This window comes from Dromiciops gliroides, chromosome 1 (genome assembly GCF_019393635.1).
Source record: "Dromiciops gliroides isolate mDroGli1 chromosome 1, mDroGli1.pri, whole genome shotgun sequence".
NCBI lineage: Eukaryota > Metazoa > Chordata > Mammalia > Microbiotheria > Microbiotheriidae > Dromiciops > Dromiciops gliroides.
Genome location: NC_057861.1, coordinates 443,770,488 through 443,796,820, shown reverse-complemented (window position 1 = coordinate 443,796,820; position 26,333 = coordinate 443,770,488). Strand labels below are relative to the sequence as shown.

Sequence of the window (26,333 nt, the reverse complement as noted above, 5' to 3'; positions counted from 1 at the left end):
CCTCTTCTGTACCTTTTTCCTTTGGCCTTCAGTCCTTCCCTACACCAGTGTATTTTCCACTGAGTCCTGTCTCTCATTATGTGGTCAAAAATATTTAACCTTCAGGGGAAGCTAGATGGTGCAGTGGATAAGGCACCGGTCTGGATTCAGGAGGACCTGAGTTCAAATCCAGCCTCAGACACTTGACACTTACTAACTGTGTGACCCTGGGCAAGTCACTTAACCCTCATTGCCCCACAATAAAATAAAATAATAAGCTTTAGCTTCAGGAGTTGACCTTCCAATTAAATAGTGTGAATTGATTTCTTTAAATATTGCCTAACATGATCTACTTATTGTCCAAAGGTCTCTCAAAATTCTTCTCTAGCACCATGATTTGAAAGCATTAATTCTGTAATTAGTGCTCAGTTTTCCTTATAGTACATCTCTCACAGTCATACATTGCTACTGGATAAACAAACTTTTGACTAAAGGGACCTGACACATTTATGGTTGGTAATACAAATAACTTAAGTTCATTTGCAGAGGCTTAATTCTGATTTTTAATGCATTTCAATATCTGATATCTCGAGTATGCCATGTGCTTGAATAAAATAAATAGTTGTGAATGGACAAATTGACAGACCTTTTCCTTAAGCTAAGTTTGAGTGATGGAATCACTGAATTTCAAGACTGGAAGAGAATTTCTCTCTCCTACTTCAACTCCCTCATTGGGAGCAACATATTTTTGGGGGAGTACTTCATTTAGAACCAGAGTACCCAAATTAAAATCTTTGTTAGGCTACTTTATACTACCTGTGTGACTTTGGGCAAGGTGCTGAGACTCTCTGAACATTAGTTCCTAACTTTTAAGTGGGGATAATTATATTTGTATTATTTAAATCGTAATTTTGAGGGTCAAATTAGATGTATGTAAAACACTTTGAAAGTTATGCATTTCTATATAAATACAAGCTATAATTGATCTTATTTTGATATAAATACTAAAAGGAAGAGAGGCTAAAAAGCTAGGCTACGATCATCCAATTAGTTATTGGCAATGGCAGGTGAATCCTGGATTCCTGAGAATCAGCTTTTAGGCCAATTACAGGAATTTGATACTCAATTCCTGATCTTTGTAAAGAAAGAATATATTAACATTAAAGGAGAAGTTGGACAATAATAATTGTTATTAATAAGTTGACAGTCAAAATTATTTTTTCACCAAGAAGAATATAAGAAACATAATTACATGGTATGTTTGTTCATAAATAAACAGATTGTAATGAAACTAACTCCAGATTATACAATAACATTATAGAATATGAGGAACTAGAGAAAACCTAAGAAGAACTTGACAAAATTCAGTCAATCAAATGAACTTTTATTTTGGTACTTGGTGATTTCAATGTGAAAGCAAATATGAGATGTTAGAAAAAGCACTGTGGAAAACATGGCTAAGGAACATGAAGTGAAAGGTGAAAATCTAGTGGACCACTCAGAATCCTCCCATAGAGATCACTAAGACTTTCTTCAGAAAGAGATTCATTGCTTTTATAGGAATTAGAAGAAACCCCAGATCAGAATAGCCTCATCTGTAGATGTGTAAATGAGAGGACCAAAAAGTCCATATTTATACAGCAATGAATTCAAACATCTTTGAAAGAATTATACATGTCAAAGTGTTCTTTTCCCCCCCTCATTTATAGTTGGCTAAATATCTCCTTGGGCAGATTGCCTCAATACCATTTTTTTGTTTGTTTTTTGGCAATTGGGCCTAAGTGACTTGCCCAGGTGACTTGCCCAGAGAGCTAGAAGGTGTCTGATGCCAGATTTGAACTCAGATTCTCCTAACTCCAAGGTCGATCCTCTATCCATTGCACCACTTAGCTCCCCCATCTCAGTAACATCTTTAGCAAATGAGGAGGATGACAAAGAGATGTGAAATGTAACAAAACCTCCAGTATTTTTGAGTAGCTTATTTTCAATACCTAAAATAGAATCATTTGAATTCTATCAAATAAATTCCTGATATAGTGTATATATATATATGTGTGTGTGTGTGTGTGTGTGTGTGTGTGTGTATGTGTGTGTGTGTGTGTATATATGTGTGTGTGTATATATATATATATATATATATATATATATATATATGATATATAGGATATTTATGAACATAAAGTTGGGGTCAACAACAAGGGCCTAAGTAAATGAATACAAAAGAAATCCATGCTGGGGCAAAGGGGCAACACTATTTTAAAGGCATTCAAGTATCAATTGTTAAAAATGTCACAGAATGATAATGATTAAAAGAGAAACAAGACATGTTTGAGAAGATATGAACAACTATAGGCCTAAATGCCTATTATCTCATCTCTATACATCTTTAAATTCTATAGATGCATTTCATTAATTATCTAGAAGAAAAAATGAGAAAGGAATAGTAACACTTTTTTTACATATGATTTTCTATATAAATGCGGGTCCTTACAGTCTATAGAATATATAGTATGGACTTTTAATGATTATTCAGCTCATGTGGTTCATTCCCCCTAATTCAAAACTGGGAAATTTTAAAGTCACCAAAAGTCTAGCTATTCAGTTGCTAACAAGTCGTGGAAAAAAATTATGATAGAGTAAAACCAAAATTAATATTTTAATCACAGGAAAAAAAACCACATCATCACATAAACCCTATCCCCTTTACTTGCCACAACACCTAGTTGCACCACTGGCACCTGGTCTCTAGGATAATGGAACCTTGGGAACTTCTTCTCTGAGTGATTACTCTATGAGCCTAGTCATTCTGTGATATACAGCCCTACGCAGAAATGCCTGGTACACATGTATTTTGGACAAGCACTGCAGATTGATGAGCTGATCCCAGAGTTTAATAGGAGGCAACTGATGATGCATTGCATTTGGGAAACTGCAGTACTTTCAATGATTCTGAACTACCCTCTGGCACAGAAGCCCAACTCTTAACTTGAATTCTCTCTGTGATTATATATGACTGCCAATCATGGAACACAATAATCTCAGAACAGTCTTCCTAGTTCTCAAATATAATCTTCCATCAACCCTCTGGGGTACTTTAGCAGCTCCTGATGATTCTGCTCACCTATGCCTCTCAAATATAGGGAAACTGCTCCTGGATGGACTTTTCACCCAGCCCTTGGGAGGACTTTGACCAGTTTAAATTACCTCAATTCACTGATAAACTGTCTGGATTCATGGCTAACATGAGCCCAACCTTTTACACTGTCCCCATCTCAGTGATACTGAACCCATGTCTATCAATGAACAAATGCCATCCCCAATCCCCTATCTTCATCCATCTCAAAGCACTCCTCTCCCCAATTTCCCAATTCAAATCTACCTTACTCTTCTACTGTGTCCTCTAGAATACCTGCTCCATGATTAATAAACATATTTTCATCTTCAACCTCTTCATTTCTTTTTCCTGCTTCTGGAATTCCCTGAGCACTGGCCCCTTCCTGACAATTCATCCCCTAGCTACTCATCTCATAAAATTCTGATATCATCTCCTGCTATCTTCTTCTTCATGCCAGGCTTTAATAATGAGGTAGCTCTTCTCTTTGTCAAACCCAACCCTCTACCAGTACATTTCATGTTATCTCCTCTTATACTCTCCAATAAATTGTCCCTTCTATCATTACCACTGTCTCTATTTTCAGTATCTCCTTTTCTACTGAATAAATAAAATTGACCAACATGTCTATATCTACCCAATTCTTTAGGGAAAAAGGTTTCTGATCACTACTGCTAGCTATTATCCAGTGTCTATCCTCTAATCATCAATTAAACTATAAAAATATATATATCATTGATTCCTATAATTCTTTCCTTGCACTCTCTGCAAAATCCTTTGCAACCTGGATTCCAATAGAAATTATTCTTTCTAAAGTTATAAATGACCTCTCAATCACAAAATCTAATTGCCTTTTTTGTGGGGGGTAATGGGGGTTAAGTGACTTGCCCAGGGTTACAGCTAGTAAGTGTCAAGTGTCTGAGGTCGGATTTGAACTCAGGTCCTCCTGAATCCAGGGCCAGTGCTTTATCCACTGCGCCACCTAGCTGCCCTAATTGCCTTTTTAAATTCTTATTATGTTGACCTCTTTTTAGTATTTGATCACTTCCTCCTTCCTTTCTGGACTTTAATCACACTTCTCTTTCTTGATTTTCATCCTTTTCCACATTTCTAATTGCTTCTTCTGGGTCTTCTTTGTTGGATCTTTATTCCATGTTACATCCAGTAGGTATGAGTAAACACAAGTGTTGTATATTAGTTCCTTCTCTTTTTCCTTTCAATACTATCTCATTTGGTTCTCTCATCATCTCCCATGGACTCAATTATCATCTTTATCCAGGTAACATATATATATATATATATATATATATATATATATATATATATATATATGTGTGTGTGTGTGTGTGTGCGTGTGTATGTATATGTATATGTATATGTATATATACACGGAATATATATATATATATATATATGACTTCCGTTTTTGTGAGAAGAAAAAGAGGTATACTATTTACGAAAGAGAATATGATGGACAATATTGACACATAGCCTAAAGCAGTCTTTTTTTTTGCCGGGGCAATGAGGGTTAAGTGAATTGCCCAGGGTCACACAGCTAATTAGTGTCAAGTGTCTAAGGTCGGATTTGAACTCAGGTCCTCCTGAATCCAGGGCCAGTGCTTTATCCACTGTGCCACCTAGCTGCCCCCTAATGCAGTCTGTTTTTTTTTTTTCTTTTAGTGAGGCAATTGGGGTTAAGTGACTTGCCCAGGGTCACACAGCTAGTAAGTGTTAAGTGTCTGAGGCCGGATTTGAACTCATGTACTCCTGACTCCAGGGCCACTGCTCTATCCACTGTGCCACCTAGCTGCCCCCTAATGCAGTCTTAATAAATTAATAAATAACCCAAGAAAGCCCAAAAGTGCATTGAGTGGATCCTTTAAGGAGAATTTCTGAAAGATGTGAATTAAATGTAAGAAAACAGGAGGAGAAAGCATGAGGAAGTATTTATTCTAAAAATCCATGGGCCTATCAGAGTTAAAAAGTATCAGATTACCCTTTTATGCATGTCATTTCATACTCTATTTCTCAATTTTTTTCATAAAAATGTCCAGATTTAAATACAAATGCAACCAATCCTATTTAAGTTCCTGGATTAATCAAAAACTCTCACAATGGAAAAAAAAAAAACACCTCACCATACAAAGTAGGATTGAAAAACCTTTCTAATAATTGGTTAAAGAAATGAATAATGAGTGGAAGGAAAACAAAACAGAAAGTTTAAAATAACATTGGAGGAGGAATAGAAACCATTATATGATTTTGATTATATATCTACATAACTGAGAGATAGAAATTATTTATCAGGTGAACTTGAGCAGCATAGACAGACTGTATGATGACTCAGATACCTCCTCCTCAGTTATAACCTCAGCCTTATTATCTGAGAATAAGACACTAGGAAGCCGAAGGGAAGAAAAATTACAAAGTAAGACTCATAAAACTGCTTATACTTCCATATTTCAAATCTCTATGATTTTGTTAATAAAAGTACTAAGTCCACTTAGGTAGAGCTCACTTTGAAATGTTGTACTTCATTTGTATCTAACAATACCTGAAGAGATTCCATGCTCAGTCAGAAATCAGGCCATGTGAACAGTCCAGATCACTCAAGAAACTTCTTGTTTGTGCTTCCAGTGACTATGTTTCTTTTAGTTAATAGAGGGTCTTCATGAAGTGGTATCATCAACAACCTGGTAAACTACCTCTTCAAACTTAACTCAGAATATTCTTAGGTGACAGCTGTCTACCAATCCATATATAGACATTTTTGGCTCAGTAGGACCCATCAAAATTGGCATTATGTTAATGTAGCTTTCATGATCCCTTCGAAGCACTGTGAGTCATTGGAGGAGGGTTTTAGCAGAATTGTAAACACATCAGATAGCATTATGCACAAACAAGCTCCAATTAATTGGCACTGTATATGAATCTATGTCCCACAGTGGAGAAAAATGTGAAAGAACTGAAGACTTGGCTCTAAGGAGAAATTGAGATAAATACACAATTGAAGCTTATTATAATTTAGATTATATCTTGGGGAACAATGATATATTCTTTTAAATAAAAATACATCTATATATTTTTATTCACTGCTAATAGCCTGGAGTACAGGGAGACATTTGAAGACCCACAATGCCTAAATGCTTCAAACTCCCAAATGAATTAATCCAATTATATAAAGGAACTATCCAAGCATTTAGTATAGCTTATAAAGTCCCACTATAATACCAAAAGAGAAATATGTGTAATTCATCATTTTGATCTTTGTGGTTTATCTCCTGCAGGTGTTCCGTGGAAATGTGGACAATAATACACCCTATGCCAACTCTTTCACTCCTCCAATAAAATCTCAATATGTCCGACTGTATCCCCAAGTGTGTCGGAGGCACTGTACTTTGAGGATGGAGCTTCTTGGTTGTGAACTATCTGGTGAGGTTCCCATTAGCTATTTATTGATTGATTGATTGATTGATTGATTGAGAAGCAATTGGGGTTAAGTGACTTGCTCAGGGTCACACAACTAGTAAGTTTTAAGTGTCTGAGCCCGGATTTGAACTCAAGTACTCCTGACTCCAGGGCCGGTGCTCTATCCACTCTGCCACCTAGCTGCCCCCCCCACCCCCATTAGCTATTGTTACTATAAAGACAAATTGACTACATCAAAGCTTTAATGTTAAACTACAACAAATAATTCAGAATGTATAGGGATGAAATTTTAGTATAAAATTTCAAATATATAATTTAATTCTAGCCATAATTTCTTCTCTGTGTTTGTGTACTAAAAACAATGTTAGAATAATGCTAGAACACAGAATTATCATAGTATTGAATTTATGGCTGCACAAAGCAAATTAAGTAAAGGCTCACTGCTTACCATGAACAAGATTAAGACTTGTTTTCATCATTGTTTTGGTTGTAGCAATGATTGATGATTTGTGTCAAAGGTAAAGTAACTACTGAAATCCTACTTCTCAAGGTTAAGTAAGTTTTAGGATATATAAGAGGAAATTGTAGGTTTCAGTTGTGTCTCACTGCAAGAACCTACTTCTTTATATTCTGTGCTACATTTAAATTCATCAAACCTCCCAAGGGGGCCATTACTCAACACTAGGATTGCTACCATAAATTCATTTTGGGATCCTTCTTGGCTAGCTCCCTGCTTATTGTAAAAGCAGTGGTTATCAAGTTCAAGAATGATCCATCAAAGGACACCAAGTTAAATAATTCTTGTCCCTCCAGGGGCATCAAAACTCGATTTAGACATGAAAAGTTAATGCATTAATCTCACTGTACTCTCTTTTCAATATAGCACTAGATTGGAAAACAAATAAAAAATCCTGTCAGGGTATTTTAGTGTGTGGGAATTTGGGGTGCTTTGTGGATTTCTCAGACCATAAAGTTTTTGGCTGTGTAAACTGGGATTGTTTTGTTCAAGTAACTGAGATAGTCACAGAAGTCACCAAGTAAATTGATACTTGTAGATTCAATGCTAGGTCAGTATCACCTCATAAAAATAATGATATCTTGAAATAACAGAGGAAAATGTCATTTTTTCTAAAGAGAAATAGCCTTGAACATTCAAAATTCCTACTTCTGTTCTTGGTCTTTCTTAATTGGCTTCTGAGTTTTGAATGCCACCTTCACGTTCCATCTTTCCTTTCTTGGATGTGTTCGTGATGTAAGGAAAGACGTCTTTTCTGAATGGAAACATATTAAAAATCATTCATTTTCTTCTCTTTTTAAAATGAAAATGTTTTAGTGGAAGGAACTCAAACAAATAAGCCAGATGAACACATCTTAAAATAACATTGTTTTCAAAGTATTGTTGGGGATTTTTGCATATAAAGCAACTAGTGTAATATTTTGTACCCCTGATTAACTTTCAGTGATATTTCTCCACATCTTTTTCAAATCAGCTCATTGAATCTTTATGAGCCACAGAATATAATTGAGGAAATAATATGGTAAAATACAAAGAGCATTCATTCTGGAATTAGAGGACCAGTGTTCAAATCCCAACTCTCATGCATATTATCTGTGTAACCTTGATCAAGCCATTTTATCTCCTTAAGACTCAGTTTCTTCATCTGTGAAATGAGGGGTTTGGATTAAATAGCCTTTGAAGTTCCTTCTGGCTCTTGATATAGGATAGTATAACAATGGTAGAATTATTGTCCTGTGCATTACATAAGAACATATCACTGATATGCCAGTGGCATCAACAAGCCTTTCATCTGACCTGAGGCAATCAAGGGAAAACCTTAGTCCCATGAAGATTGCCATACAAGCTTATTCTTTGATTATGCTATTAGTTTTTATTGTTTGTCTAGTTCTGCAATACATTAATTCATAGGGGTCAGGCCCTCATAAAATGCACAGTCACACTCTGAACATATAAATATATTTTACTTTCGAGCTTGACAATAAATCACCTAGACACTTTAAGAATTTTATTATATTAAAAAAGAAGCCAACACATCCCCCCCAAAACACACAAATGGATTTTGAACTCATAGGTATAGAATATAACTCTTCATAGACACTTTAAAAGCATCAAAGGTCCTGCCTACAGAAATAATATTCTGGCCTCAGAAACTTAAAAACTGTATGCCCCTAGGTAAGTCACTTAACTACTTCTGCTTGCCTCAGTTTCCTCAACTGTAAAATGGGGATAGCAGCACATATCTTGCAAGGTTGTTCTGAAGATCCAATGGGTTACTTATATGTAAAGTACTTAGCACAGTGCCTGGCTTATAACAGGTGCTGTATAAATTATTACTCCTACTATTCACTGAAACAATTTGCCTTAAATTTGAACCTATCATTCCTTATACACAGTGTCAAACAGTATGCTATGCTTAGATGACAGGATTTTATGCAATCAACTCTACTTTCCAAGCTTTCTATTTAGTCAGACAGTTTTTGGCTTTCTAATATGAAAGTTTTCCACCTGGTCATAAAGAGACATATTACTCACTTAAGTAGAAAGAATAGCTTGAGTTATATTTGTTGGTTCAAATAGTAGTAGTTGTCATCACAGGCATTGTTAGAGAGAGGAAAGCAAGTCATAAAATTGAATTTCATAACGGGATTGAAACAACAAAGGAAAATCCCTTCAAAATATAATATTTTCATACACTAAAACCTAGAAATTTATATTTACTTAAGTGGGAGGAGAAGCAACTCAATTTTAATATTTATGTGAATTATCTTGTACCTCAACTTATTCCACATCCTTTGGACAACTGAGACTAAAATGTGGATGCCTTCTTTGTTTTTAGCATCTAAGGATATATTCATGGGTTTTCTAATTGGTCTCCCTGAATGGAATTACTCTCTACTCCATTTCATCTTGCATTTTATTGCCAAGATGATTTTCCTAAAGCATAAATCTAACCATATCAACCCCTTCCTCCATGAACTACAGTGGCTCCCTATTATCTTTACAATCTAGAATAAAATTATCATATTGAAATTCCAAGTCTTCCTATACTTGACTGCCAACCACACTATGTGATCTAGTTCCACTGACCGTTTGCTGTTCCTCAAATAAAACAATTCATCATAATGATGTGTATTTTTACTGGTTGGCCTCCTTGACTGATGATATCCCTCCATATCTCTACTCCTAGCTGCCCTGACTTTCTTCAAGACTCTGCTCAAATCCAACCTTTCGTAAGAAGCCCTTTCCAGTCTTCTATGCTTCTAGTTCCTTCCCTCTGAGATTACAACCTATTTATACTCCATACATCTTAAATGCATTTTGGCTCCAGGGGAGAGTGAACTATTTTTTTTTCTATTTTTCTTTTATCCTGAGAAATTAGCACAATACCTAGCACATAGTAAACAATTAATGCTTGTTGCCTTGATGCTTTTCAAAAATGATTGCCATACTACTAAACATTGTCACATATTATTATTACCTTGACTAAAAAACAAGGTGTGTGTTTGAATGTCAGGAAAGGTCACCTATGTAATTTGGTTGTACTGACTGAAATGTGGAAGTCCACTCTCCTCACTTCTACCTTGCTATTCAATATCTGCTTCGCTGTTTTCTAACCAAAAGGAAGCAACTTTAAGTATAGGAGGAAAAAAAAGACAATCACTGACCAGTATATAAGCAAACTAGGCTTTCTGAAATAGTCTTTATTCATGGCAATATGTTATTAGAGTTATTTAAGATATTTAGGATATAGTTTGATATATTTCATTATTAAGTCCTAATAATGAATTCACTAAAATCATTCCTTTCCCAGTTGTGCTTAATTTGAACATAAGCTAATGACTTGTTATATTTCTCTACTAAATCCTCAGGAATTTAAGGGAAGAATTCTTAATCATTTTTCTACCTGCCAATCTCACAAATTTGAGTGGGGCTTTCAACAAGCAATGCAAGGGAAAATGAAAGAAAAATAGTAATTTCCAACCATGAGAATGTCAGAAAAGAGATCAGATATTGCTTGTCTCTTAACAGTTTTAATTAAAAGGCATTTTGTAACCATTTTATTCTGTCTTTTATCTTATCTCTTCCATTTAAATCCAACTTTTCTAGGATGAGTTCTATAAGTAGCCATTTGAGATAATAGGAAATTAGAAGGCAAAGAGAAATCATAAAGAAGTGGATTGGAGTATATTCACTGAGTAGGGATGTATCTCACTTCTAAGTACTGTGGCAGTTTTAAATGCAGAGTTGAGATTGTGACAAAATAACTTTGTACTTACTGTAGGTACTTACAGTAGCAGTAGTTTGGTACTATGTAAATGAAAAACAACTTTTTTTCTAAGGAAATATCTCGTTGTTAAGGGAACAATGGGGGCTACTAAAAACCAGGGAATAGTCATGAGGGTAAAACTAATGAAAATGGAAAGAGGATTTGAAATCTATCACAGTAAAGTGCTTTGAATTGTCTGTCTTGCTTTCAATTTTTTAAAAAAAAATATATGTTAGAATAAAATAGCTTCAATTGGCTATCTTGTTTTTCAATTTTACTCCAGATGCTCTCGATTAAAGCTTTTTCTGTAAGAATGTTGATATTCCCCATCTTCAAAATGAATGTCATTATGTTTAGTCTTCTCTTGCCTATCCAAAAGTAGCTCAGAAAACTTCCAGAGTTATAAATGATTTCTCTCATGGAGCCTTCTCATTTTCATTCAGGTTGTTCTGAGCCTCTGGGAATGAAATCAGGACATATACAAGACTATCAGATTACTGCTTCCAGCATCTTCAGGACTCTCAACATGGATATGTTCACTTGGGAACCCAGGAAAGCCCGGCTAGATAAACAGGGAAAAGTGAATGCCTGGACTTCAGGCCACAGTGACCAGTCACAATGGCTGCAGGTAGTGTTTTCAAGATGTTTCTTGACATCTATTCACCCTCTTTTCCTGAAAGGCCATATTGGTTCATTGAATGTCCAAGGTTACAGTCATTAAACTAATTGAAAATATGCTATTTTCCTCTTGGATCCAACTAAAATTGATTGTAAAGTACAGGTTACTCACATGGCAGTGTCCATGTGTTGTTTTCACTGATGTTTGTAGGGCCTTACTAGTGCAATATAGAGAGACACCATGTAGAGATCTATTTGACCAGTCCTCAAAGTATATTTGCATTTTTAACACACTTATATTGTCATGAATACTGTCATATTTTGATTGTTCATGGGGGTCCTAGTAGAATAGTAGAATTCAAGATATTGATTGTGACCTTTTTAAAGAGGAATAAGACCTGTGATTTCATTAGTATAGGAAGATCCTGGTGAGGAAAGTCCCAGAAATTAGCAATTATTATATGAGCTATAGGTTTACATAATTGCTTGAGGGCACCAATAGGTTAAACTTTCCTAGTGCTTCATAGCCAGTACTATATGTATGAAAAGTAAGACTTGAGCTTGGGTATTCTTGAATACAAGGCAAAGTTTTCCATCTAATATACCAGGCTCCTGCTTCTGCTTTGCCCTAAGATTCTTACTTTCTTCCTCCTAATGATAAATGAGTATCCCTAACTATACACTCTTACAGGCTAAACAATAACAATTCTAAATTTCTGATTTCAAGAATTAGGCTTTTCAAAAGAGAAATCAAATTTGGGGGAGACACTTTCCACATGAAGCTCCAAAATATGCTTATTTTAGATTTCTATGAAAGCTCCCTTTTTTGTGGTTAATTTTTTTAATCTTTAGATTACAAGAAAAACAGGTGTGTGTATGTGTTTGAGTGAAATCCATGTGTATTTGTTTTCAAATATTAAATCATTTTTTTCCAGAATGATTGTGCATATGCGATATTGTTTTAAGTTAAAAGGATATTTGGAATAAAAACCAACTCTTACCCATCCCATAAATGACCAAGGATGTTCAATGACCTGAAGACATTTTAATTGCTGCCATTTCAATGGGGCAGCCTTGAAGACCATTTCCCACAATAATTTGCCTAATTTATGTACTAATAGCTAAAATTATCATCTTTAGCACAAAATTATAGCCACTATTTTGTTAAAAATAACTTTTTATCCACACTCAGATAGTTACTTCCATGCTTATGTTGTTACATTCTGCTTGTTAAATTAATGAATGCAAAGGCACATTAACAATGTGTTACATGCCAAGCACAGTGCCAAACTTTGAGGAAACAGTCCCTCTTTCAAGGAGCTCATCACCCCAGACAACTGCAAGGTAGATATGAAGGACTAGACCTTTAGCTTATTGTAGTCAGTCAAAAGACAGTTATAGATGCCTAGAATATAGCAAGGTAGGAGAGTTAAGGCCTACAAGATTTTAGGAGTCAGTGGCAAGAGACAAAGTAAGAATGAATAGTTGGTTCTTAATCTTTCCAGAAGAAACAAATGGTGTTAGTGACTTCCCTATTATGCAAATCGTGTGAGTAGTCAGTCATAGATCCTGGATGAGTTCTATATGGTCCTGGGTTGGGTGAATGGATAACAATAAGTATTTTTATCTCTGGGATGGATTCTGGGCAACTAGGATTTGGGAAGGGGGATGAGAGTGGATTTTCTATAAGTGCAAGGATGTATTGCTCCAAGAGTGGGTCTATGTTGTGTGTGTGTGTGTGTGTGTGTGTGTGTGTGTGTTGGCAAGCAAAGCACAGAAGGAATCTTCAAGGCAGGGTAAATTAACATTAATTTCCCTTAATATAAAAATTTTGGAGTTCTGAATATATTAAAACACTTTCCTCCAAAGATAAGATGTTCAATAGCACTACAAGTTATGATATTTTTTATCTTGGTATTTCATTTTCAGAATTAGATTACCATACTTTTAAATAATACCAGCAGAAAGAATGTAGTTCGAGCATTATTGTGACAGAGGTCAATTTAGAGCCTTAGTTTATTCCTCTGAAGTTATAAATTTCTTTTATATTTTGAGCTAAATGCCTCAATCCCTAGCTGTAGTTATAGTCCTTCAAAGGGAAAACCATGCCCATAATTTAAATTTCTAGCCTCATTGTCAGTCTGTTTGAGGTTGAACCTTTTGGGAAATTTCCTTTATAATCTTAATGAGATGACCTTTTAACATAGGTGAATAACTGTTTTGATTTGATTTTTTTCTGATGTAAGCAGGGTTTTTTTAGGATCTAGAGAGATGGAACTTAGAGAAACAACTATAAATTCCAAAACATGAAAGGACAAAGTCTCGTGTGATAAAGTATAAGAAATAGTTTTTCTAATTTACATGCATGATGGCATTTACAACTTTTTTTCCCTCTTATTGGTACTATCAGTATACAACAGGTTTTCCCCTGGAATCACTGTCCCTTATGCAGGCATGGAGCACTGATCTCCAGTGATAAGGAGAGAGTCCCATACCAATGGGCTGTGTGAGTTGAATTGCACTGTTATTACTAAAATTGTAAGCTGAACCGTTTCTGCAAACAGCTTTTTTTTTTTCCTTTTTTTTGCCAATTTGCATAATAGGAATTTTACATTTTGACATGAGCTCAGAATAAGCAACTAAGCACCCCACATATACAAGTGCACACACAAATATACATGCATATATATACACATATATAATCATATATATACACATTATATATGTATGTGTGTATATATATTTATATGTATATAATGAAGTGAATAAAACCATATCCAAATTGAAAGGATATTTATTACATATAAAGAATTATGCTATTACTGATTTCCATTTTAACAAATAGCAAAAAATATTATAGTGGAGGGTGTCATTGTCACCATAATTTCCCACCCATTGATAAATACCATTAAATGTTTTCTATGTTTCTGGTAAATACCTCTATTTATCCATATTGCCTGCCTTGTTAGAATGTAAGATCCATCAGGTCATAAAATTTAATTTTTGTCTTTGTATCAGTGAAACAAAGCACAATCCAAAGCACATGGTAGATGCTTAATACTTGATCGAATTGATTATATTGTAACTTTATCTTATACCCATAATTCTAAGAAAATGTCCTAAGGAAAGGCTGTATACAGTTTATCTTCCCTAAATTTGAAACTTACAGATATAAATATTGATTCTTTAGGAGCATACCAGAATTTAAATCTTAAGTCTAATTAAAGGAGGAAAAATTATATTGTCACCTGGAGAATGATGTCCTGGTCCTTTCCTAATACCATTCCCTAAATAAAGATAATCTACAACATATTTCAGACAAAATTTATTAGTGATATTAATAGTGTTATTAAACTGCACAATGCAGTACTGACCTTTTCAAAATTGCATTTGACTCAAGAAAACTTCATTTCAATATTCATTTTATAGAAATGTTTATGGTGACAATTGAATTTGTCCTCAATTTAAAAAAGGTGGTAGAAAAACAGGCTTATTTCTTATTTTAATGTAGTATTTCAGCTATAAAATTCATAGTGGCTTTAAAGGCATTAATTTCTCTTAGACTGTACTTCTATTCCCCTTTCATTCAGGGCAGAACTGGAGAAAAGTCAAGAAATGAATGATCTCCAGGACTCCAAGAAGCATTAACAAATATTTGGAATTCCAAGTCAGGGCCCAATATTTGATATGTAGGATATATCAATCCTAAATGAAACTTTTACCTCTGGGTGATCTATGCAAAGGTACAAGGTTTGATTATAACATACTGAAAAATAATTTTTGTTTGGATTGTAAAATCAATATAATCTCATCTCTAACATAACCTGGCATGGACACCAATAAATGAAGCAAATTTTCTGGATGAAGGATAAAAATAAAATTAGGAATGTTATGAATGGTATAGTAAATAGGGAACTAGCCTCACAGGTAGGAAGATCAGGGTTCAAGTACCTCATCTGAAACATGCTGGCTATGTGACACTGGGCTAGTCTCTTAACCTTGCAATGTTGTAGGCCACTCTCTAAAATTGTACGTGACAGAGAAGGTGCCAACCTGCATTAGTAAAGAGATCTTCTACATCCAAATGTTCCCTATGCCAATTAAATAATAAGTCTAGTCCCTACCCTATTAGCCTTGGAAGAGATTCTTTGACTGAAACTGAAGTATTACTATATATCACAAAAAGTCCTTGATAATAAAAAAAAAAAAGAAAAGAAAAGAGAAAAAAAAAGGAAGGAACTCAGTAGTGTAGTATTAAATGAAAAGCAGTCCATATACATGCAGGGAGGGAAATTATTAGCTAAGGTTAAATGTATCACAAAAGGTATCATGGGTCACAAGCTAGGTTTTTCAAAATTTTTAGTGTTTACTAAAATCCCAATTTGACATGTGATTATGGAAGTTTTCTTTTTTTTTTTTTTACAGATGGCAAAACTGAGACAGGAGAGGTTAAGTGACTTACTTTAGGCCACACAGCTACTTAATTATGACTATAGACCTAACATCCTAGTATCCAAACTTAGAGTGTCATTGTTAATTCCATTGGATTGCATTTCTAGACAATTTAGAAAAAGGAGGAATGGCATTCTCCTTTGAGAACTTTGTGTCTAAAATAGTGATTTCACTTGCAAATAAGATGTAGCATCTTTTCAAATACCTTGATTTTATTATAATAAAGAAGATTTTTTTCACATTTACTTTGAATTACACCCATCATATTTCTCTAATAAAATGCCAGATATTTAACATTTCTTACTTTGTGAAATATAAGGATATCCATAAATGGGAATATTAGGCACATTTCCATAAAGCCAATCCTTTCTTCCTGTTTTTTTTTTCCTTATAAAATTAGACTGTATTTACATGGGCAAAATTCTCCAAACAACTCAGTGGAACAATATGATGTGAAAGAGGTTTTGGTGGCTACCCTCATTGTATGTCAAGCAGTTCAACAAAATGTTGGTTCTCTTGGGAATTATAGGCTGCTTGCTAAAATACAACATCTTGGGCTGTCCTACAGATCACCTGAACTTCCTGAGCACCACGAGTGCCTGCCTTTCCTTTAAATTAATCACCTTGACTTCCTCTCTATAAGTGCCCTCTCTATTTATCATTGCATATTTTGATTGTCTGTCTTCTGTTGAATTCTAAACCCAGTGTGCCCTGCATTAGAACAGAATGCCTCTTTCTAGCACTTGATGTTGTTCAGTCATTTTTAGTCATGTTCAACTCTTTGTGACCCTATTTGAGGTTTTCTTGGCAAAGATACTAGAAGTGATTTGCCATTTCCTTCTCTAGTTTGTCTTACAGATGAGGAAACCAAAGGAAACAGAATAAATGACTAGCCCAAGGTGACATAGCTAGTAAGTGTTTGAGGAAAACTTTGAACTGAGACAGATAAGTCTTCCTGACTCCAGGTCCAGCAATCTAACCATTGTGCCACCTCACTGCCCTAGACTGATGTTTGCACATAACTCTAATTTAGATTCCCCACCTGGTTTCACCTTTATCCTGGTTTAGAGTCTTTTTCTAACCCGGTATACTCCTACACTTACCCTTGTCTTACTATATCAGCTTCACTTCCTTATAACTGGCCTCAGTTCCTTCTCCTACATCCTCAAACTGTTATTGCTATTGAACTGAGAATGACAAATTTCTTTATTCCAGACATCCGTCTCCATCATAAGCTCACCTTAAAAACATGGCAACAAATCCTAAAGTGCCCAATAATTTTTATACACAAAGTCATATTCTAGAATTATTCTTCTCTTTTTGTTTGTTTTTGTGGGGCAATGAAGGTTAAGTGACTTGCCCAAGGTCACACAGCTTGTAAGGGTCAAGTGTCTGAGGCCAAATTAGACTCAGGTCCTCCTGAATCCAGTGCCAGTGCTTTATCAACTGTGCCACCTAGCTGCCACTATGCATTGAATTACATTCTTCTCATAAAGAATTCCAACTATCCAATATCCTCTGCTTCCTTCCCATCACTCTTGCCCCCCTTGGGCATTAGGGAGAGAAATTGAGTTTTTATTTATTTTAGTAATTTTATAACTTATGTAGTGTACATTTATACTTCAGGAAATAGCAAGAGCTACAAATCAAGGCATGACTTCTTTTATTGATTCCTAGAAGTAATAAAGTGTTAGGAAAAATTTTAATAATGCAGGTTATACTCAAAAGTGTGTTGTTCATGCATATTTTTCTGTCAGGACAGTTGGTTGTTAAACAATTATCATCATGTCCTTGCCCAAAGATAACTCAGAACAGGGACCCAGGCCAGTATACCCCATATTTCTGAAGCAGAAGAATTTGGATTAGCTCCCAAACACAAAATAGTAGCTCTATAGCATGACTGATGATGAAATTATAAGAAAATTCTGAAATTTCAAAGATATCAAGGTAAATAGCCTCAACAAAAGACCAGTGAATCATCATATAAATTAATGGATAGGATTTTTTTAAAAAATCAAAGACAGAATCTGTAACACTACCAAAAAACCTAATTGGTAAATACCATATCAAGTAAAGTGTCTGATGAAAGATAAAATTCTGTTGACTCCACAGAGCTCATGGAAAAACAAGAAATAAGAATATTCCAAACAGAAATAAACCTCATAGAATGATGTACACCCCAGCAACAAACAACTTTAAAAGACTTAGGAATACTGATCAATTCAATGACCAACCATAATTCCAGAGGACTACCTCCAGATAGAGAGGCAATTAATTTGCTGCAAAATGTGATTTTTTCAAAAGAAAATTTGGTTATTGTGGGAATTTGTTTTGCTTGATTGTATACCTTTGTAACAACTTTTACTTATCTTAGTTTCTCAGTGGTTGAGAAGGGAAAGTGGGAAGAAGTGCTCTGGAGCTTGAAATAAAATTAATTATTTTTTTTTTAATTAGGAAAGAATTTGTCAGAAATCAAATTTTACATGCAGAAAATAGAGGACTAAATAGTTTTTAAATTCAGTTGGCAGTCGGCAGCTAGGTGGCTCAGTGGATCAAGCACTGACCCTGGATTCAGGAGGACCTGAGTTCAAATCCAACCTTAGACACTTGATACTTACTAACTATGTGAACCTGGGCAAGTCACTTAACCCTCACTGCCCTGCAAAAAACAAAACAAAACAAAAGAAAAAGTCAGTTGGAAGAATAGGAGTTATTAAATCTATAACAGGGAGTCTTTCTAAAGAAACAGTCTTTGAAAGGGGGATTAACTGGTTTATAACATAAATACTGAAGTGGAGGATAAATTGTCAAAACAGAAGCAAAAAACAATAACATTAAAGGAACACTGTGATTCTTTATAAACCAAAGTGATTAGACTTAAAGATGAGATGTAAAGGCATATCATAAAGCACAAGTCAAAAGTACTAAATACCATAACACAAAGGCATGAGAGATATAGGGTGGGTAGGGAAGATTGTCCAGACTTTTTATGTACAGATAATAAAGCATGGGCTGTGATAACTGACAGACTGTGAAGAGGAAAAAGAGCCCAGCATGTCAAACTTTTAACATGTGCAGTAGTTACTTTTAACAATTTTAATAACAAAAACAAAGATGGGGCAGCTAGGTGGCACGGTGGATAGAGCACTGTCCCTGGAGTCAGGAGGACCTGAGTTCAAATTCGGCCTCAGTCGCTTGACACTTACTAGCTGTGTGATCCTGGGAAAGTCACTTAACCCCAATTGCCTCATAAAAAAAAAAAGACAAATTTCACAAATATCCAAGAGAAAGACTTTCTAATATAAAGGAAAGGAAATGTAAAGAGTATCACATGATTATATTATATGAAAAAATTAATAATTTAACTTAATCTAATCTAATCTGAAAAAATTTGTAACTGTACTTATGAAAAATTATAAGTTTAGAAAAAATTATAATTGAGCTGTACATCCTGCCACAGTCACCATTCAAATGTGAGAATATTTTACTAATTTACTTGCTGGGCCTAAACTAACTGGAAGACTAATCTGGCGACTTTTGACTGGCTGGCTATCTGACTGCTATTAATTTCCTAAGCCAATCTGGTAGGGCCTTTTAAAAATTTCTCCACACTGCTTAGCTCCCAAATTGATAAGCAAAAGATTAAGAAGCCTCTTAATTAATCAAAGCAGAATTTATTTACAAAAATCAATGTAAACAATAAGGGTTAAGCAATGCAAATTATTCAACCTGTCTGCTTTTAATATAATAAAAGCCTTTGCTGCCTCTTGCCTTAGAGTATGCTCCAGCTTTCTCCAACTTTCACTCTTTTTTTCCTTCACTCCAGCTCCCCTGCTTCACTTTCAGTTCTCAGCTCCTTTCTTCTAACTGCAAGCCCCTTTCACTTTGTTGATCCCCCCCTGACTGTCTAACTTTCCTCTCTGTACTGACTTGGAACCCCTGCATCTCTCTCTCTCTCACAGACCTCCTTGCATTCTCTTAGTCCTCCAGCATCCTCCAGCCTCCTTGCTCTTAGCTTTTTCTCCATCCCTGTCAGCCCCTCTCTTTACACAGCCTCAGTCTCCTTAGTGTCCTTGTAGCAGCCCCCCTTCTGTCTGTCTTCTCCAACCTCCTCCTACTGACCCCCTTTTCTCTTATCTGCCCCCTTTTTTATTAACGTGCTCTCCCAGGTGGCCCCCAGGGCCAGCCAGGCCCTGTGCTTCATGAGCCCGCAGCTGGGGCTGGGCAAAGCAAACCCGGTGTCCCTGAGGGTTTCCGTGGGCCTTTCCACTATGCAAGTGGAGTTGAGCCATGCCACACCTGTGGTTCTGGGTTTTCGTTTAGCCCAGCTCAGAGGCCTCCCTGCAGTTGCAATGGAGGGGGAGGGGCCCTATCCCCTCTTACACAGAAAAACCCCCTGAGAGAAAAAACAAAAAACAAAAAAACCCTGAGAGCCTAAGGCTTTTTAATCTCAGCCTAAAGGCAACATCCCCAAATCACAATAAATTTCCAGTTACAATTAAAGACAGAAAATGCAAAGGAATAATATATTCCAAAAATCAATGGAGCCCAAGCTATGAAACAAAACTACAAATTATCTTGCAAATTTCAGATTAATTATTTAAAAAAAGAAAAAAGGAAAATGTAACAGCAAGTCATTTTAGCCATTCACACACACACACACACACACACACACACACACACACACACACACACACACACAAAATCCCAAAGCCCAAAGGTGAGCTGAAGGACTTAAAAACACTCAACACAGAAGCACAAGGAGGGTGCATAAGTATAATTACCAAAAAAAAGAATAATTAAATTATCTCATGTATATGTTATTTGATTTTTTTTAACAAAAGAAAGTGATCTATGATTCCTTATGACACAGAGAGAAGAACGACCTAGAGAGAGGTCACAGACCCTTTTCCCTCTTATTGTTACTCCAGGCCTATGCTACCATTTTCAGGCAAACAACGAATTTGTGGGAAAAAGAAAAAAGAAATGTATATGATAAACATATTACATATTTAAAAGGAATAGTAATACATTAGCAGTTTCTTGTGCAATCATTTTATAATTCTATGATGTTATGGAAATACTTATTTCATAAATTAAAAATTAAAAAATTAAAAACAAAAACAAAAAAGAGGCTCCTTTGATTGTCATGGAACACTACATCCAGACAAGACCAGCTGCCTCCATAAAAAGAAGTCATTCAAGTCCTCCAAAAAATGTTCCAGCCCCTCTCCCATCTCCTCTGTGCCTCTGAGAGTAAATAGTTAAGCCCCCTGGTCACCACATTAGTTTTCAGGTTCATTCATGCTGCTCCTCCAACTTCCCCACTTAGCTATTCTCAATAAAAAGGCTATAATCACTAAAAATAAAGATCTGTACTGTTCAGATGCCTTGTTCATCCTGGGACAAGCTTTAAGTCAGAGAAAATGGATAAAAAGAAAGAATAAATTGGAACCATTGAGACATAAAAAGGAGCTTAGAAGTTTAAGATTTCACAAGAACCTAAAGACTAAGCAGAAACAAAGATGCATGAGTGGAAGTGGAACACCATGAGCCAAATCATCTGACTCCTCAACACAGATAATACAAACTCGTTAATAAAATCATATGAACAAAGATAATAAAAATGTTGAGTAGTATTGCTTCATAAAGCAATAAGGAAAATAGTGACAGACAATTAAGCAAAGTCATTCTAGGGCATTTAATAATAAAAATGAAAAGAGGCTATCAAAGCACAAAAAATTGACATGGGGGAAAATATACACACATGCACACACATAAATATGTATATATATTATATATATATATATATATAGACACACACAGATATACATACACACATGTATATATTTATTTATTTATCAACTTTTTTCACTATCAAACCCAATTAGAACAACCAAACTTGAATTTTAGCATCACAGTCTCAGATATAGTTATAGAAGAAATTAAAAATGGCACCAAAATGAAAAACAATGAAGTGGAGGGAAGCTGGATTAAAGTACTACAAAAAACAGATTTGTACTGAAAATGGAATGTTGGTGAGCACATTAAACAATCAATGTACAAGTCATTTTACCAAATAAAAAACACAAAAGCCATGGGGGGAAGAAATAAAAAAAGAAAGAAAAGAAGCAACTAATTGACATACAGGCCTATTTATTGACTTTTTGATATAAAAGTTTTAGGAAAATCATCTACAACAGGACACACATATATTACTGAAATCATTCTCAATTAGAGTGTTATTTAGTAACAGACATTTACAAGAAAATATCTGAATGTGTAACACATTTTTCCTTCCACAAAAATGACTAAGTGATTTGGAGAATACAAGATCCTGCTGTATTTTATTATTGTTGTTCCTTTATTGTGCATATTGATGTATATACATGTATTTCTTTGAAAGATATAGCAACTAGAGATGATTTTATTCAATGGCCTTGTGATCATAAACAGACTAGGCATAAAATAGACAGATTTTGCCAAAGATGTTCACTTCTGTGATGAACTAGTTCCAGCTCAGAGGATGAGTTGAAGATGAATTTTTAATATCTTCTAATTGTTCCTGTTTTGAATAACATTATGTTGGTTATATTAAGTCTCAGAATACTGCTGATCTCTTGGAAGATATTCATAACTACTCAAAAAGTTTAACCTGACCATATATGTAGGAAAAATGAAGAATGTTTATTCCCCAGATTGTAACGTGCAGTCAGATGGAAAATCTACAGATTTTGCCCATCAGGACAGAGATGATAGGAATAGACATAGAAACATCATATTTGAACTGCAATTGATTTACCGAATTATTAATTTATTGTAAATTATTGAGACCTCAACATCCAGAAATCTCCCCTAAGTGGGTGGATGAGATTCATCTATTCACCCTTGCTTTCTAACATTGAATTTATAGTATTATGCTTGTCCATGTAAGGGGTGGTTATGGACCAGAATTTAGTTTCAGCATCGGTACATACAGTTCATAAATTAAAGGAAGGGAACAAAAAGGGTTTTGTTTTTTTTTTTGATTGGGGCAAGCATGACAGTTTTTTGGTTACTCTCTCTGAAAGATGACAATGATAGCAAGAAGGGAGTAATGCTTCAATCATAAGGCAGGGAGAGTACAGAAACAAATAGCCCAGGGAGGTCCAAAGTGTACAGAGGCAGAGGGCATGGGAGGTGTGGTGGTACAGGCAGGCAGCCATGTTAGGGAAGGAACTAGAAAAGGAAAGCAGCACAATAAGTAACTTACATCAGAGTTGAGAACACTTGGGCATCATGGACCTGTAGCAGGTGGGAATGCTCAAGGAGCAGGTGTTCGAGGTACCATTTTTACTTTTGGTGTTAGGGAATAATCTAACTTTTTTCCATGCCACCTTTTTCTTAGTTCATTAACATATCAACATCAACTCAAAGTTATTAACACCACTTTAACTCGGATTAATTCATTTGTATAATGTGTTACTGATTTTACTGTACATTTCTGAATATTATTTGCAGATTAGAGACTGAGGACAGTTAGCAGGATCAAAAGACTATAACATTAAAGCTAAGCTGATATCCCCTAAATTTAGCACAGTCTCATTATGTGGCCTCATTAATTCATGAGGCAGTTGCCAATGACTCCTATGCTCCCCTAATTTATGAGACAGTTTGCAAGTAATTGTTATACTCCCTTTATTTATGGGACAATTTGTAAGTGAGTATTATATTTCTTTTTTGCAATCTTAATTCCTGTTATTGTTAGCTTATATTTGTTGCTGTAGTTCAGTTATTTCAGTCTTCTGATTGTTCATGACCCCATTAAGAATTTTCTTGGCAAAGATACTGAAGTGGTTTGTCATTTGCTTCTCCAGCTCATTTTACAGATGAGGAAGTTGAGCCAATTGGGGTAAACTGACTTGCATAGGGTCACATAGCTAATAAGTTTCTGAAGCCAGATTTTAACTCCAGTCCTAGCATTCTCCCCACTGTTCCATGTAAGTGCTACTTATAAACTTCCAATACTAACTGAGGAATGAGGTGGGGATAGTGAGGGGGACAACAATCTTGGATAAGCAGCACATATGGAAAAGCAATTGGAACCAGAATTAAGCATGAAGAGTAGAGTAGGCTAGATTCCCCCTCAAGTAATTTTGAAGTTTGCTTATTGACCCCAAATTTCTCTTAGAAAACAATTATTTTTATTATGTCTATGATTCATAAAACACCACTGTCTTTTTTTTTTCAGGGCAATGAGGGTTAAGTGGCTTGCACATGGTTGTACACCTAATAAGTGTCAAGTGTCTGGGGTCACATTTGAACTCAGGTCCTCCTGAATCCAGAGTTGGTGCTTTATCCACTGCACCACCTAGCTGCCCCCTATTGTCTTTAAAGAATTGAAAATGATTATCACCCAGAGGAAATGGGAATGGTACATGTGAGTGGGCTACAATATAAACATGAGGAACTTTTAAAAAGTAAATCTAGTAAAGTAAGTTGTCAGGAAAATGTATGATTGGAAGAGAAGATGAAATGTTCATGTGACAAAGGTAAGAAAGTCTTCCTAACTATTCTGCTGGTAGCCTCAGGATGAGTAAGGAAGCTCTCCAGCACATTGGGGGTGCTTCCTATGGAGAACTTATGGGAGGACATAAACAGGAGTCACATAAGATGGGGGAAAAATGAAAAGTTTGTGATCTGCATCACAGGAGAGAGCATTCAAATTAATGAAATTAGAGATCCATTTGATATTTGAGTATGTAGAAGATGAGTGAAAACTCAAGTTTTGCTTTATATAGAATGGTAGATTCCTATGCAATTATTTCTCATTCATATGCTTTGTAATTGCAAACATATATATTTATATATATGTAAACATGTAGAGTACATACAAAAGTATATATGTGTGTGTGTGTGTGTGTGTATACATGCAGGTACAAGTAAACACATTTAGGAAAAGGCTCCTTACACATGACACATTAACTTAAAATTAAATAAATTCACTGTGAAAAGATTTTCTTTACTTTCTACTTATTTTTGGTAAGGCTCTAAATAAGTTAGTTTCTTCATTATTTATGAACATATCTATACAAGTCTATATGAAGCAAGCATTTCCAATTGTACTGCTTAAAGTAATTTAATATAAAACATATACTGTTGAATAGACCAAGGATAGATGAATGAAAGGAAGATTCATGTCAATGGCCAAAATGGACTAGAGGTAGGGTACTTCTGGTCACAAGTAGGTATCAGATGGATGCAGATTTTGCTCTGAAAGAATTGGTTTCTATGACACAAAATTGATATGTATTAGTTTCTTCCAGGATGGTAAACATTTATATACTTCCTGTAGATAGTAGATATCTCAACATATCAAGTAGCTATTATTTCTTCCTTGTGATCATTCCTTCCAGTACAGCAGATTGCCACCAGCCAAGCCATAGCAGATGGTTTAATGAGTTGCTGTAGCCAAAAAAATATCACCACCTGCTGTCCCATACTACGGTGATGAGTCTCTTCAGACTTATCAAAGAAACAAACATGTGGGCAATTTGTCCCTGAGCTGTCTGTCCATTACACAGAGATCATCTAGCTTGGCATCACCTGCTTGAACTCTGCCACTATTGCTTTCAGGAATTTTGTGACACAATAAGGCATTGAAGCAGAGTTTTATGATGCATCCTTCTCATTTATAGGATGAATGGAACATATGATATTTTCCCTTTTAAAATGTCATTCTGTTGGCTTAAAAATAATATAGTATCACATTTAGATATTTTACCTTGCTCTAAATGTTGATGCACTTTAGTCTTGATTCCTCAGTATTCATGGTGACAGAGTATTTATTGTAAAGATCTCCTCTTCGTGCCAATAAGAGCAGTTTTTGCAACTGACATGCATTAAAGTTTAATGTAGAATCCGTATTAAGATATTCACTGCTTTAAACCAAAATGGAACTTTAAACAGAAGCAGTAGACGGATTGCTGTGTTTTCTAATGCTTAGCAATAATGCTCTGAGCTATGAAAGAACCATTATTTTACCAATATGTTCCTTGCACATTTTCTCATTTTAAAATTCTGACTACAACTTCTTCCTCTTTGAATAATCTTAAAACTGTTGTCCTCTGGAATATTAATGTCCAATATATACTCAGTTTCTCTTCTATATTCCTGGTGGTATATAATTCAGTTAGTCACAGAGGAGGGAAGATAAAGGTGTGATTCACTCAAAAAGGATCAATCATTTGCTCTTTAACAACTTTAACTTTTATATTTATAAAGATATGGAAAAAGTATATGGGGGCAGGGAGGAGCAACTAGGTAGCACAGTAGAGAGAGCACAGCCCTGGATACAGGAGGAACTGAGTTCAAATGTGACTTCTGACAGTTATTATATTGTAACACTGGGCAAGTCATTTGACTCTATTTGCCTCAGTTTACTCATCTGTGAAAGAAACTAGAGAAAGAAATGGCAA

The 26,333-nt window shown here is 35.2% G+C and overlaps 1 protein-coding gene across 1 annotated transcript in view; it reads left to right on the top strand.

Moving 5' to 3' along the window:
• The window catches only part of EDIL3 (EGF like repeats and discoidin domains 3), a 580,643-nt gene that overhangs the window by 430,682 nt on the left and 123,628 nt on the right, over positions 1-26,333 (top strand). The window contains exons 8-9 of the mRNA XM_043978117.1: positions 6,379-6,523; positions 11,250-11,434. Of these exons, the coding sequence (XP_043834052.1) occupies positions 6,379-6,523; positions 11,250-11,434 (330 nt within the window). The remainder of the gene's footprint in view (positions 1-6,378; positions 6,524-11,249; positions 11,435-26,333) is intronic.